This window comes from Siniperca chuatsi, linkage group LG12 (assembly GCF_020085105.1).
Source record: "Siniperca chuatsi isolate FFG_IHB_CAS linkage group LG12, ASM2008510v1, whole genome shotgun sequence".
NCBI lineage: Eukaryota > Metazoa > Chordata > Actinopteri > Centrarchiformes > Sinipercidae > Siniperca > Siniperca chuatsi.
This window is the reverse complement of record NC_058053.1, coordinates 22,152,842-22,168,808: the sequence shown is the minus strand read 5'-3', so window position 1 is coordinate 22,168,808 and position 15,967 is coordinate 22,152,842. Positions and strand designations below refer to the sequence as shown.

General features: G+C 39.0%; 1 protein-coding gene and 1 long non-coding RNA gene across 3 annotated transcripts; one reads left to right on the top strand and one right to left on the bottom strand.

Annotated features, from left to right (window-relative positions):
• Positions 1-1,408: 1,408 nt before the first annotated feature.
• LOC122885086 lies at positions 1,409-11,100 on the bottom strand. Of its 2 annotated transcripts, none has more exons than XR_006380042.1 (3): positions 11,023-11,100; positions 2,158-2,317; positions 1,409-1,525 (listed from the first exon to the last, which is right to left on the bottom strand). It is a non-coding gene; the product is annotated as an uncharacterized LOC122885086 (long non-coding RNA). The 2 variants fall into 2 exon arrangements; XR_006380043.1 differs by lacking the exon at positions 11,023-11,100 and adding an exon at positions 2,470-2,551.
• serpine3 (serpin peptidase inhibitor, clade E (nexin, plasminogen activator inhibitor type 1), member 3) lies at positions 6,736-15,939 on the top strand. The gene is made up of 9 exons (XM_044215728.1): positions 6,736-7,203; positions 8,722-9,050; positions 11,051-11,278; positions 12,372-12,614; positions 13,423-13,621; positions 13,738-13,838; positions 14,061-14,147; positions 14,271-14,354; positions 15,719-15,939. Exons 2-9 carry the CDS (start codon positions 8,786-8,788, stop codon positions 15,769-15,771), a joined length of 1,260 nt encoding a protein of 419 aa, XP_044071663.1. The 5' UTR covers positions 6,736-7,203; positions 8,722-8,785; the 3' UTR covers positions 15,772-15,939.
• Positions 15,940-15,967: the final 28 nt, after the last annotated feature.

Sequence of the window (15,967 nt, the reverse complement as noted above, 5' to 3'; positions counted from 1 at the left end):
GTGCTTTAACATGTACATATCATCCATCACTGTCAAATACAAATCTTGCATGTTGTATATACTGTACTGACATGTATGCATGCACATAGTTATACCAGACTCCTAGGCCTATTTGTATAATTCATTGTTAATTATTTTACATAAACACTTGACTTGCATATATACAATGTGTGTTGTTGGTCATTGTTGCTTTGTATATATATTTACATATACACCTATTTTTTCACCTACTTATAGTCTTTATAGCTCTATGTCTAGTTCTATATTCCTGTAAATTGTTCATGAAACTGTGTGCATGTACATTGAAATTCTTTGTATGTGTACACATACTTAGACAATGAAAAAAAGTGAAGAAGTTAACTAGTGGGGTTTCTTTGTAAACTTGAAACAAGCTTACCAGAATAAAAATTTCAGCCGTATTGTTTATGGTTAATATGATAAATACTCTATGAAACCCGAGTCAACTAATATTGTTTTACTATTCTTTTCAATTTAGTAAATGGCAGCAGATGGTACTAGAGTTCAACAGAAACAAGTTGAAAAGGCTTCTCCAACTACAACTACTTTACAATTCACTCACCTGACTCTTAAAGACTTTACAGACCAACCAGAACCTCCACAATTTAACTGATACACTGTGTTGATCTAAGACCTTGTCCTTTTTTTCTTTGTTGCAGTAGCGAATTTTTAAGATATTTCTCAAATATTTAAGGGCATTTCTTCATGTATTTTTAAATGTGTGCATCAGCTGCTGTGTTGACACTCCCATCCAACTTCTTGTGCTCAAAATAACAACCACCAACATTTTTCCCATGGTTCTCCAGAGCCATGCTCCAGTGAGGTGAGGGCTACGTGGGACACGTCCCCTCACGTCGCCCCTCTCACAGGGCCAGCACTAGTGGCTCTAATCCGCCGTGGCGTACCTGGCAGATCGCTCTGGCGACACCGGCTCACAGCGCTGCTGGCGTTGTTGCAGCCTGGCCCGGCCCACCCACACCAGCATCCCCTCTAATCCCCCCCCCCCGAACTGCCCAAAGGCCCAGGAGACTGAAGGGAAGTAGGGCACTGGAGGTGAAGCAGAATGAGTCAGTCAGTCACAGCCAAACTGTGCATCTCTTCTAAGTACTGAACTCTACTACTAAACCACTTTTCATTTATACAGGCTGCTTTGAAACTGTGTGAACTTGGCAACTGCAATATTTTACAGCTTTGCCAGTAGTCTGTTTTTTCCTGTTCATTTGTTGTAATTTTCTTTTCTTTTCTCATTCATTTGTACTTCTTTTTTGATCTTAATCTTCTTGTTGTTGTTCTACTTCTTCTTTGTTGTTGTCCTTCTTCCTCTTCTTCTTTTGTTGTTATTCTGCTTCTTCTCTTGTTGTTATTCTCCTTTGTTGTTGTTGTCCTTCTTCTTCCTTTTCTTCTTCTGTTATTATTCTGCTTCTTAAGTTGTTGTTGTTTTACATCTTCTTCTTTGTTGTTTGATCTTTAGTGTTCGTGCTGATGTGGTTTGGTGTGAAGCCTTCATCTGAAAATGATATAAACAATAACAGGATTGAAAATCAATTCATCGGTTAAGTCGATTCACTCAAAACAAAAAATGTCAACCTAATGGTGGCGCCAGACGAAAAGTCAGAGAATCACTAAAGTCATCTGGATTCATCTATGAATTTCTGCACCAGATTTCATGATAATCCATTCAGTAGTTGTCGAGATATTTCAGCCTGCAGCCAAGAGGTGGACCAACTGACTGAAAGATCCCATTGCCATCCATAGAGCCGTGCCAGCAGGCAGGTATTGTAGCTAATTATTAGGTCTTGAAAGGTCCCAGCAATATAAACTCAGGTTTGACAAGAAAATATTTTAATGCTGTGTTATTTTAATGGTCAGCATTCTGAAAGACTTTCATCTTGACTTTTCATTTACTTATAAAGACTTGACACTTGACCTGGACCCCAAAAGGGCAGAACAGCTCTGTCATGTACTACAGCAGTATTGGCTGTAGCCTGGTACAAACTGGTTGGCATGCCAGGTTGCTACTTCAGCTTGGCCTGGCTGCAACCATGTGGCAGCTGACCAAACTGTGGGGTAAACTGGCAGCTCAAAGAGCAGTGAGAGTGACTGTGTTATAATAAAACAGTGCCAAGTGCACATAATTACCTGCATAGATAAGTGATGAATGATTGTCTTTAGTATGCAGGTCCTGTCTGGCTGAGGCCTCCTCAACATTACTTCACACTGCAGAATGACAAAGACCTGTTGAGTAAGTTGTCCTCCATCCTCACCCCTCAGAGCAGCGGCAGCTTGCTTTGCAGTTTGTCTAAGCATCAGAAACAGAGAGTGCAAATCATTATTTCTACTTCACAAATATGAACCTCTAACATAGTGTTCCTCCAAAGGCCTCACAACCGCCAAGATGAAAGCTGCTGTTTATGGTGGCATCTTTTCAAACAATTGTCTTTGGTCAGTTACCGTGACACCTCATCTCCTCCATCCCAGTCCTTAAAAACCCAAATTCCAGTGTCCAGAGTTGGGGCGTTGGGTTTTAAAGAATGTGGTGACTCGTCTAATGAAGCCAAGCCATGGCTCCACTAATTAGTCAAGACCAGTAATGGCCGGAATTCCCTGTTGGACAAAGCAGCCAAATACCTGATGGCTACCAATCATGTTCTCTCCTTCATGGGAAAAAATGCCCACAGTTTATTTTGCTGACTGTCATGTCCCCAATTAAGAGGGACAGTTGAGGGGAGATCGTTCCATAGCAGATTGATTTTAGGTGAAATACAGGGCATACTACCATTAACTACGGACAGTTGTTCTTTTTCTTGTCTTCAGATACATTCAGATAAGGGTATATGTTGTGCAGTGACAATGACCATAATTAGTGCATGGTAAAGGTCAGTAAGATACATGAGCATTCTGTACTTAGAACCAGTTAGGACTTTTCCCTAAAGTAAAAAGTGAATTAGACGAAAGTTTACTCTGCTCCCTCACTGCTAAATAACTGCATTAATATAAGAGCTGTTAAGAGCAGATAATGACGAATCTTGTGGCACACTCAATAAAGCTTTATCTGTGTAGTTGCTTTAAAATGTAATGTCATTCAAAGACCTAATTCTAGTCATTGAAGATGTCTAGCAGTTTTGGCCAAGGTTGTGTTACCACTTGTATTACGGCGAGTAACTTCTGAATATACAGGAAGAATAGGATGATGACCGGATTGTACTTTATAGTATAATTTTCTCTGGTTGTGCTTCTGAAATGTACATTTTATTTCATTTTGTTAAAATCTATTTCTGTCTTTTTTTTCTTGTTTTCTGGGTTTTGTTGGATGATAATAACTGTTCTGTTTTTAGCAACACTAGTGGCAATGGAAATGTCGGTCTTTCCATCAGTCCATCAGTCCACCACTTTGATCCAGACTGGAATAACTCAACTATTGGATGGATTGCAATGACATTTTGTTTAGACATCCAGGTTCCCCTCTGGATGTATTGGAATAACTTTGATGATACCTTACTTTTCATCTAGCGCCATCAGCAGATCAAACTTTTTATTTGACCAATACTTTGGTTTATGATTAAATGCCTGCAAAACTAATGACATTCTATGAGCCTCAGCTGTTCTTTGTTTTGTGCTAGTTAGCAAATGTTAGCGTGCTAACATGCTAAACTAAGACGGTATACATGGTTAACATTAAACCTGCAAAACATCAGCATGTTGCCATGCCAGCATTAGCATTTAGCTCAAAGCACTGCTGTGCCTGAGTACAGCTAAATGAACAAATCCCAATAAACATAGTGTTGAGAAAAAAAACTTTTTATCTTTATCTTGTTCAAAATTTGAACAGGTATTTTAACTGTTTATATATATATGAAAAATTTGAAAAATATTTTGGTTTTGGATTTTATATTTTGTACATTATTATATATGATATTTTATTGTTCTAATTCTCTCACTAAAAATGTTTGAGTTCAGTGGAGCTAACCTGGATAGAGAAAAAAACCCAATGTCTAAATGCCTGTTTTATGCTGAAGCCCATGTCTGTACATGACATTAATAAAATGCTTCCTGATGGCTGAGATGCTGTTACTCATCACATGCTGGAGCAGCAACATGTCCATGATGAGTGAGTCCACATTCCACAGAGGGATACCAATTAGAAATGCTGACGCAGCAGTGTGACGCTCAGAGCAGAAATGTCTTTTGATCATCACAACAAAAGCCCAAATGACTTGTATAACAGAATGGATGTCTTAGTCTGTGTGTGTGTAACCTTTGAAAATACCTATTTTCAGTTTTTTCCCCTACATATTAAAAGAACTAACAAATAATTTTAACACATTTCACCACAAACAACTGATATGAGAAAATGACATATACTTTGTGTTCCCTTACAGTTTGTTTTGTATTCAGCCAACATACCTTAGTCCAGGTTAAAGTTCAAGAAAGTTCACAATCAATATGAAATGTCTGGGGCAGGGGCAGTTGGTAATCAGCCCATGTGGCTTTAAACCATAAAATATTTCTATACCTGCTAATCTCAAATGAGAATCAGACAGGCCTAATTCAATGATAATCTAAGTTATAGAGCTACTATGTGGCAGTTAAAGCATAATTATAACATACTAAATCATAGTTGTGAATGTCTGAGCCATAATTATGAGTTGCAATTTTTACTTAAAGGAATAGTTCAACATTTTGGGAAATACACCTACTCGCTTTATTGCTGAGAGTTAGATGAGTAGATTGATACCACTCTCGGACTTGACTCTAGGAAGTTACTCTGCCTGCAAATAGTTCAAATAGTTTAAAACCACAATATGTTGTTTTTAAATAAACAATTAAACATGTGGTAACTACATTAATAATTCATAATTCTTAATTATTCCAGACGTGGCGACAGGACTTAATGCTTCACAAAGGTGAACGTTTCCCCCCTCAAATACACCACGGTCTCTCTCCTCCCGGGCTATTTAAAGGATCAGTTCACCCAGATTACCACTAAAATTACTATTTTCTCAATAGTCTCTAGTGATATCTATCCATCAAGATAGTTTTGTTTTATTTTATTTTTATTTTGGGGGGTTTATTGTCCAGGTTTTGTAGGTTTGTAGGTGAATGGAATTTCATTTGTGCTGCTCACAGCATTTACAGTTTTTCTCAATTGCTAAAACACTAAAACCCATTGGCTGAACAAAGTTCTCAGTTGCCTGACCTAATTTGCTAATTGCAGTCTGTTGTCAATACCTTAAACCATTTCACATGGTAAAACACAATTTGCAGATCTCACTTAGACTTTTCAGCAAAACTCTAAACACATTCTCATTCTCAAAACACATTCTGCACTCTAATGCACATGTCATCCATACTGGTAAAGACAAGTGGCAACAATCAAATACCAATAGAGAATACATGTCATTGATTGAACACAACCACTCAAAATGTATGTAACCAGTTTCAAATGATGTGACACAACCAATATAAGCCAGTTCAAAGAGCAAACAGGTTGTGCTCTGGCCTGACCCAGCCCAAAGACAGGAGAAGCACATTGATCACGTTTACTCCTTTGATTTTTGTCCCTTTTAGTATTGTATACTGTAGTACAGTGCATTGTAGGCTGTATACTGTACAATGAACAAATTGTTTGGCCCTGAACATTGTGCTTTACATTTGTTAACAGTACTGACTGCTCAATAGATTTTGACTGGTTGCAGGTTCATATCAACAAAGAACAAGAATTACAGTATCACAGAGACAAAGGACAAGTTTATGAGATGCAGGGGTATCCCTCCTTGTACCCCTAAAAATAGGGGTACAAGGAGGATGAAGAACAACAAAAAATTGCAAAGAGCAAAGCAGAGTAGTAATTTCTGATCAATTTTGAGCTACTATGATAGAACATGTTTTCATCAAAAGACAATGACGGAGAAATATTACATTTGTTTAGAGATGAAAAATGTACCTCTCCCTGAGAACTATGTTTTGAACAATGTGTTTTCTGTTTTTTGGTGCATTGTTTACTGACTGCTTGATAGTGTATAACATTTTGATCACTTTGTTTATGTTTATTTGAGAGCTTGATTTTGAACACAGATAAAACTGTTTTGAGGCGAAAGTTTAATTTTGCGAGAGGAGTCAGAGGTTTTGTAAATAGTGCTTGAAGATGAGGTTTTGTGCTTAATGGTTTCAGAAAATAAAGCATTTTCAACATATTTTCCCATAATTAGTGCCCAGTACAATGGAAGTGAAGCTGGTTGTCAAAAGTTGGTAACCTTCCTGTATGTTAGCTTCATATTTAGCAGAAAATTTCTTCTCACCTAAATCAGTGGCAGACTCAGGCTATCTGAGGGGCAGGGGCAAAAAATATATAAAGGGCACCAGAAAGTCGTGATGCAGCCTATATGGTACTGCATCGCCCTTTCTCCATTTCAAGGGCACCCATTAGTGCACTGAATCAGGTTTTCTCCACTGGAAGGGCACCCTATAAGGCACTTTATCACGTTGTCTTACACATTGGGCCACTAGAGGGTACTTTATCATATTTTATCTATGATAGGGGCAAAGTTCCTAAATAACCTAAGCTAAGATATGCTTCAGATAGGTTGTTATAATTTTTCTAAGCTATAGGTTAAGTCATAATTTTGACACTCTACATTATAACTATATTAATATTAATATAATATTCACGATCATTTTAAAATTGCAAATTACTTTTTTCCTGGCGGGAATATGTTTCTATTAAGGTTTCAGACTATTAAGGGTTCCCAATAAGTAGCCTATAGGCTATAAAACAATTTTCAGAGAACGTGCATGCCTGTGCGCTGTGCGCGTGTTTTTTTTTCTTTTTTTTTTTTTCTTCCCTCTGCCCGGTTTGGGATTTGCTGGTCAGTGACATGCCTCCCTCCGCCTGGCTCCTTATAGCCCCGGGTAGGCAGGAATCCCGGACGAGTGGTACGGACATCGCCGACGGAGACCGCAAACACGGCGCGGAGCGTTCCCCTTTAAACACGGTCTTATGACTACAGGCTGCTTCAGTAAGAGACGGCCGGAGGACCGAACCAGAGACTGACAGCCGGGCACAGCACAGGACTGATTTAGGGACAAACCGGGGACAGGACACAGCTCCCCTGCAGAGGCTGAATGGTTGGTACTAGTCTGAGAGAACAGCTGGAGTTAAACGGATACTACCTCACCTGTCCGCAGGTAGGACCCGCAGTCATAATTTCAACTGAGCTGATACATCAACGAAAAATCATCACAATAGTCCAATGGACTTTAAAATCATCATAACATTTCATCTGAGTAGAAAAAAACACAATAGTCCATTAAGTCGCATAATGGGGGTATGTAGCACTCATTATGATTCATCATTTTAGTGGGATAGGCCAAATTTTCATCATTTTGGTAGGCTACTTATATTTATATTTTCCATCACTTATGCAGTGCAGTAAGAAGTATTCAGATCCTTCACTTAACATTACACTAATGTAAAAGTATTCCATTTGAAGTAAAAGCCCTGCAATCAAAAACTTAAACTAAGTAAACGTATTTATTGAGTATCATCAGCAATACACTTGAACTATCAAAGGTAAAAGTGCTAATTATGCAGAAAAATGGCCCCAGTGAGTGTTAAATTACTATAATATTATCATGCATTAACACGTGAGCATTTTAATGTTGCAGCTGGTCAAGGTGGAACTAGTTTTATCTACTTTATGTGCTGTTTAGTTACTATAGCTGTTGAAAAATGTAGCGAAGTAGAAGTACAGTGTTGCATAGAATTGAATCAAGTAAAGTACAAGTACCCTCAAAACTGTACAGTTCTTGAGTAAATGTACTTAGTTACTTTCCACCCCTGTTCCTGTGATATAGGCTATTTATAGGCTAATATTTCTTTGGATATTTGCATATCACAGTAGGTGATGAAATTACCTTATTACAAGATTGGCTTACTTGGCAATATTCTCTCCACAGTGACCTTATAGTACTTCACAATATTTGTCAATCTATGTAAATTGCACAGATTTAGCCAAATATGAGTCATTTGTATATTACCATGGTCACATGCAATTTCTTTCTGAACAAAATTTGCTAAATTGATAATAATGTCATAAATTAGTCTGTAATGAAACTGCAGTTGTTACTGCTGCTGCTGCAGCTATTTGCTATAATGCCCACTATGTTTAGTGATATATGTTTTTCCAGATTTTGCCACTCCACGCTGCTTGAAATTAATTTAAATAGAATTTGTGTAACACTTTCAGTTTAAATATGTCATCTAAACTTCATTTTGCAATTAAAGAAATTCAATTCATTCAAGCTCAATCAAATGAACATAGACACACAGTGCCATGTCTCTGTATTTGCATATTGGGAGTTATGAATGACGCTCCATATACCCTGTGTGGGTGATATGGTTGGAATCAATATTTCAATGAACAAGAATATTTTCTATACATATCATGATACAGCAAATGTATGCAAAACCCACATATGAAATAATAAAATGTATGTTTAATGCAATGAACTGAGTTCCAGTTTTCTGCATTAGATCACACGGAACTTGTAAATCAGCACACATATAAATCAAGAACTTCAACACTGCAATATGATCATATTATCACAATACTGGTACAGATTCTACTGAAAGTCAATAGCTGCCTGGTGGTTGACCTCACTGACCTCAGTGGGATATTTATTTTCTTTCTTTTGGTCTCACAGGATTTAGTTTTTTGGGCCACCTGTTGCACCCTGTGGACACTTCCCCTCCTGCAACACTGAGGTCATGTGTCGCCTGCCAGTGGCTTCACTCATCATTTGCTTCTGGTTGGTGGAGAGAAGCCACTGTAACGGCAGCCTTCAGGACAGCATGGGAGAGCTGCACACCAGGTTCGCCATCAGCCTCTACCAGTCACTCACTGAGACAGAGAACAACTCCAACCTGATCGTGTCGCCAGTGAGCGTCTCTTTGTCTCTGGGGCTGCTGCAGCTCGGTGCCAGGGGCAACACGCTGGCTCAGCTGGAGGGAACACTCGGATACAATGTGAACGGTAGGATTCATCCCAAATGTTTGATATGGAGAGCTTGTACTCAGGTAGCATTAGCTGCTCCTCATGTTGTGAGAGTGAGGTTGGAGAGGTTGTTAGTGGCCCTCAGTGCTGTTGGTACCAGGTGGTGTGGAGCCGTGCTGCTGCTGCTACTGGCCCTGCAGAGCACAGTGGTGTCTGGAGCCATAATACCTGCCTCCACACCAACCAACTCTAATCTCATTAACCACTCCTGCAGCTCGGCGTTAGGGTCGAGAGGTCAATGTGTTTAATTACAAACAAAATGAGAGTTGGAGCTACTGTTTCTTTTACCTCCATGATGTGATCTCACACGTCAGTCAGGGATGGAAATTGATGACATTGGGCTCTAATTTAGCAGGATACCTTGGCTGTGATCTAAAAATTATTTCAGTTCCAAAAGGAAGTCAAATTTCAAACTAACCTGAGCGGAAACATCACAATCATGTAGGGCTGTTGTTTTGTCTATAAAATGTCAGAAAATAAGCAAGCAGTGCACAAGCAGAATTCCTCTGAGCTTAAGTTGACGTCTTCAAATGTGTCCAACCAACAGTCGAAAACTCAAAGATATTCAATTTACAATAATATAAAACACAGTGAAGAGCAGAAAATTCTCACATTTGAGAAGCTGGAACCAGCAAACATTTGGGATATTTGCTTGATAAATTACTTAAATGATTAATCAGTTATCAAAATAGTTGCCGATTTATTTTCTGCCGATCAACCGATCGATTAATCAACTTTTCGTTTCAGCTCTAAAGTCATGTATTTGTAAGTTAGTAAAACAGACTGAGGGACTGAATGAATCTGTTGTTGTTAAGTTCAGCACTGCTGCATTGGAAATATGCCATCCTTTGGTAGAAATCACTCTGTAGTGACTGTTTATAGGAAATACTCATTTGTTTCTGACAATGGCTGCTTTTCTTGGGTTTATTATAAGATAAGTGACATACATGTACAAAGAAACATTTAAGTGCTGAGGCTGAGGTGAGCAGTTTACACAAAAAAGCAAAAGAAATCCAGCAAAATACAGGACTTTTTGCCCAGAAAATCAACATATTCCTGATATTCAAAAATGTTTAAATGTTGAGAGATTACAACTCAACGTGGCACTACTTCCTGGCCTGCATGTCTATATATATTCATGTATATATATATATATATATATATATATATATATATATATATATATATAGAGAGAGAGAGAGAGAGAGAGAGAGAGAGAGAGAGAAGAATTTATAAGGAAGTAAGGATACAGAAAAGAAAAGACAACACATCTAACAAAACCCCACAACAGCAACAACCAAAAGAAGAAAACTCAAGCATGACAGGGGGCCAACCTACAATTGACTGCTTCTACCTACTCATAATAACTGCTGTGCGCTAATGAAATGTTGCAGACATGAGAGAGCCTCTGTTTGACTTCAATTTGGATCATTTTATCTACGAATGCTTGGAGTTTATCAGGTGAGAAGATCCCTGTGGTCTGCAGCACTCAGACACATTCTCTCACAAACTGAGAGAATGTGTTAAGCAACGCTCAAATTAAGTCAAATGAGCATTTGTTTGTGCTCAGTCCTGCAGGGATATGATGCGAATTTAGTTAAGTTGCTGCTGAAACAAGCTAGAGGCTGTTGAGTTAAATTCATTTTAAGATGTTATGATTCTTCTGTTTAGAGATTTTTCAAAGTCATTTTCTAGCAGTTTCAAGCCAGCAAGTGGTGTGAATTATACTTCTTTGAAAATGCTGATGATCTGATGTTGAAGCAGAGCAGATGATTGATAGATACTGAAACTACTTCTAAACAGTGTTAACAAGGTTTGCAGTATTTTAGCGATTTGCAGCAAAAGCTGTTCTTGTGCACACCTTTTTTTCATATACAGCTAAGAAGGTTCAAACTGAAGTCTTCACTTTTCAAAAAAGTCCTGCAGCTCGTAATGCACCAGCACGTCTCACCTGTCCTCTGTGTCTTCATGTCGTGCAGATGCCCAGGTACAAGACTTGCTGTTGCATTCACACAGTGACAAGAGCAACACCAGCCAGGGGATGTGGCTGCATCAGACCTGCACATTATTCATACAGAGCGGCGTCCAGCTCCTGACTGAGTTCACACAACATGCAGCAGCCTGGGCCAACGCCAGCGTGGTCCGAGCCAACTTCAGCCAACCCAACCACACTCGAAGCCAGCTGGAGCAAACGAGACACAACCACGGTAAGCAAGACAGCTTTATTAAACAGTTAGAGCTCCACTAATCAATATGTTTATTGAAAACAAATGAAATTAGCGTGTGTAATATGAAAGGGTTTGCTTGTAGTGAACCCACACAGCTTTATCATCAGCCCTGCAGCTCTGTGGAGCTTTTTAGCCTCATTTATGGCAAATTTACTGGTTCAGTCTCAGCACTCAGCAGTCAACCTTGTTTCCAGCAGCACCAGGCAGCTGTTTTCAGCAAACAAGCTCCCACTGTACACTACCTGCTTAGCACCAAACAGCAGATAGACAAAGTTAGCGATGAGCTGGTGAACATTTAGCAGCTAAAGAACCAGATATTTTTCTCAGGAGCAAATGGAGACCAGGCTCTGTTTCTGCTGGATGTGTAAATAGACAACGGTTTCCTAACATATCAGCCATAACAACTTTATTAGTTTATTAGTATTTAATGAAAATGTGCCATGGCTGTGTTTTAGCTTGTTGTGGAGTTCCTCTGCCCCCTAGTGACCAAAAAAATACATTAATCCAACATTACCTATTCTAATTTGGCCCCTTACATGAAGCAATATGTACTTGCAATCTGTTGTTAAGGGTATCTACAGATTGAAACCAGTTCAACCAAGGAGTGTTTTGTACTTCTCAGATAGTATTTTTTTTAGTAAAGATAATATTCACAGGAAAAAGTGATATTAGAGGAAAAGTCCAGAAAAAAACAACAACATGATTATATGTAGAGGAACTACTTTTTTCCCCCCAGCTTTCTTATCCTGTTAATCATCTTGTGACCCTGTGTGGGGGGTCCCGACCCCCATGTTGTGAACCAGCGTCTAAGATGTTTGAGGACTGAGTTATGTTTTGAATGTATTCTCAGAACTATAACGTCATGGTATCAATTACAGTTGTCTCTAAAAATACGTAGTCAGCACTTCCTCCATCCCCCCACCTGTATTGGGTGTATTTACTAATGCTTTCCTTCTGTTCATTGCATCAGACCATATTAGCCAATATTCTGGAGACTGCTGACTTCTAAGAGATGAGTTGCAGACCACATGCCCTTTACATTAAACTGTGCCCTTCCCTCGTTACCTCCCAGATGACACGTGGCCCCTCCAGGCAGGAAGCAGCAGTGGGGAGCTGTCAGGCTCGGGCGAGGCCCAGGCTGATGCCCTGTGGTGGGGCCACAGGCTGCAGATGGCCCTGGTCAACACAGTGGCCTTCAGGGGCATCTGGCAGAAACAGTTCCTGTTCACCAACACCCAGAACCTGCCCTTCATCCTCTCTGATGGGAGTGCCATCAAGGTGCCCATGATGTATCAGGCTACAGAGGTCAGCTTTGGTAAGAGACACCATCCATCCGTCAAAAGAAAAAAACTAGAAGTTATCAATAACTTCACAGAATATGCTGAAATTCACCTCAGTTGCTAAAACATAAAATGGTCTTAATTCAGGAAGAAATGTAACTCTATCAACTTGTAGAACTTAGTAACAAGACTAAGAGTCTACAGCCATGCTCTGTTAGCTTTGCTAATGTAAGCAGGTATCTAATCATAAACCAAAGTATTGGACAAATTAATATTTTGACCTGATGATGGCACTAGATGAACTATCAAGGCTTGACCAAACTGATTTCAATTCATTCTGAGGGGACATGAATATGTATACAAAATTTCATGGCAGTCCATGCAATAGTTGTTGAGATATTTCACTCAAAACCATGTTGGCGCTACAGAAAAAGTCAGGGGATTACCAAAGTCATTAGAGTTCATCATCTAGAAACAATGATTATCTGTACAAAATTTCATGGTGATCCATCCAGTAGTTATTGAAATATAGTTGGGACCAAAGTGGTGGACTGACCAACTAATCAACAGACCAACATTGCCATCCTTAGAGCCAGTGCTGCTAGCATGGCTAAAATTCTAGCTTGGAGTGTGAGAGTTTCCTCAGTTATATAACATTGTACATTTTTGGGCTATTAATCAGGTAAAATAAGCAATTTCAAGATTTCAGTTAGGTCACTGGTAACACTATTTTTGACATATTATAGACTAAATGATTGATCAACTAATCAAAAAATAATTACTATATAAATCAATGGGAAAAGTCATAAGTTGCAAACCTGAACTTGTTGCCATCCTTGGCAGGTCAGTTCAGGACAGCATCAGATCAGCGTTACACCGTGTTGGAGCTGCCTTACCTGGGCCGCTCCCTGAGCCTGCAAGTGGTCCTGCCCAGTGAGAGGAAGACGCCACTGTCCTCTCTCGAGTCCCAGCTCACCGCTCGCCAGCTGGCCTCCTGGGACACTGGCCTGCGCAGAACCAAGATGGACATTTTCCTACCCAGGTTAAGATCATGTACCCTCTTAAAGATGATTTTTAGACTCAGACTTTGGGCATCCTTTTCAGGTTTTTTTCAGCATGGAGGGAGATGATGTACAATTTTCTGTCTGGTGTTCACAGGTTCAGAATGCAGAACAAGTTCAACCTGAGGTCAGTGCTTCCTGCCATGGGCATCAGTGATGCCTTTAACCCCACAGCAGCTGATTTCACTGGAATATCAGGTCAATACATCAATTCATTAGAAAATAAATTCATTAGGTATTGTTTTTTATTATAGTTTTTTAAAATCTGATTTATTCGGGTTTTTACAGAATACACCTACTCGAAGCATTTTTGCTTTAAACATACCCCAGATCACAAATAGCATAACGTACCCTAAGCTTCAAGTCACACAATGATTACTGTAGCTCTACTGGCAGCTGATTGTTTGTTTCTTCCTGCAGTGGAGGAGAGTCTTTATGTGTCTGATGCCTTCCATGAAGTGAGAATAGAAGTCACAGAAGATGGGACAAAGGCAGCTGCTGCTACAGGTGAGAAATCCCCTGCATAGTAATTAAAGGAGTTATATAGATGTCATTTTAACATTTTTTTATTTCATCAGAATAAAAAGTTGTGGGATGAGGTTGCTAAAAAGTTATTTCTTAACCTTCCAGCTATGGTGCTACTCAAACGATCCCGTGCTCCTGTTTTCAAGGCGGACCGGCCGTTCCTATTTCTTCTACGACAGATTAACACAGGTATATATTTTACACTGTAGATACAACAAGCTGTTTCCCACTCCAGCCTGCAGGGGGTGCTGCTTAAATGAACACACCGGTAGTTTTGCATGTTTTAAGTCTTTACTATCAATCACATATAGTTCACAACATAATTAGGTATTTTGCAAAGCATGCTGTAGTGTGTCTTTGTTCTACCATTACAGACTGCCATAGGTTTGATATGAAAATCTATCAGCAAACTCTTGAAACTTGCTATAATTGTGTAATCCATCACAGTGCACATCAAGTCTGAATTAATACATCACATGATATTCTATACTATTCTTAATTTCAAAAAAATCCCATGAAAAGAAAACAACAATGAACTGATCCAACTAACAAGTATCGTCTGTGTATCCAAAGCCTGACATATCTTATTCCTCTGTGCCACTGGTGTCCAAAAACTATTAAAAACACATCAATGAGCCACACTGTTGCACTGGCTGACATGTTCCTTCATTAACATGATAGTCCTGCTGCCAGAAATACTCACTAGAGCACCAAATGTGTATTAATCTACCAGTGAAAATAGTCCCTAACAAATGCACTATTTCCTCCTGTCTGAGTAACATTTGCTAAAAATTGCAGTGGCTCGGGCATCTTGGTGGCTGAATGATTGAGGCACATACCACATGGCTGCAGCATCCCTGGTTCAATTCTGGGCCAGGGACCTATGTTGCGTGTTATTTCCCTTGTTTTTTGGCAAAAATGAAATAAAAATAAACAAATAAACCAAAAAAAAAAAGTAAAATTATAGTGGCTAGCTGTTTTAGGAAAAATTTAAACAAAAAAAATTAAGCTATACATTTGTGAGCCATTTTTAAAGGTTTATGTCTTCAGTAGGAACCAATGGGCTTGGGACTGAGTGCCAGACAGGGGAGGGAAGTTATTAAGTATTGAGAGAGATTAACACATTGTTGGTCTTGGGCTTTTCATGGGATTTGGTGACCATAACAAAATTATAGAATATCCCCAGCCTTATCCTTATGTTTGACAAAAATGTAAGTAGAGTTAATGTTCATTGTGATTGATTGATTACACAGCTCACACAAGTTTGCTAATGATTTTCTGTATGTACCATACAGAAACAAATTGAAACCAGCATGTGTTCAAAAATGGGCAGGAACAATAATAAGTATGCGTGATTTGCAGTTAAAGTCTCTATGTGTGGGATTTGAACTTTAGTGATTTGGCGACCCCTTTTTCCACAAAAAACAAAACATATGCCTTCAGAAGAATTATAAAGACACACAAATATTCTTCACATAGGAATCTGAATTTACAAAAAAAAAAAAACACTTGTACAATCGTGAACCTCATTTTTGTTGTGTTCTCCATTTCAGGATCCATCTTGTTCATGGGGCGAGTGATGAACCCAGCAGATCAAGCACCCTAAGACTCATATACCCAAACACCTCTCACATACACATCCACTCCTACCCTGACCCCTATTTCACTACTGGTATTTATTTGTGGACCAACAGGAGGGTTCACGGACACTTCAGGAAGAGGGACAATATTTTTGTACATGTCTGTAAATAAAATTTTAATACATGTTTTTACACTTTGTGTTTTGGTGTTTCTTCTATAAT

What these genes read in the sequence shown, in the direction of transcription:
- serpine3 (XM_044215728.1), top strand. Translation starts at nt 8,786, where the DNA reads ATGTGTCGCCTGCCAGTGGCTTCACTCATCATTTGCTTCTGGTTGGTG. An exon ending in TGATTTCACTGGAATATCAG is followed by an intron (nt 13,839 to 14,060) that starts GTCAATACATCA and finishes TTCTTCCTGCAG; the next exon opens with TGGAGGAGAGTCTTTATGTG. An exon ending in AAAGGCAGCTGCTGCTACAG is followed by an intron (nt 14,148 to 14,270) that starts GTGAGAAATCCC and finishes TTAACCTTCCAG; the next exon opens with CTATGGTGCTACTCAAACGA.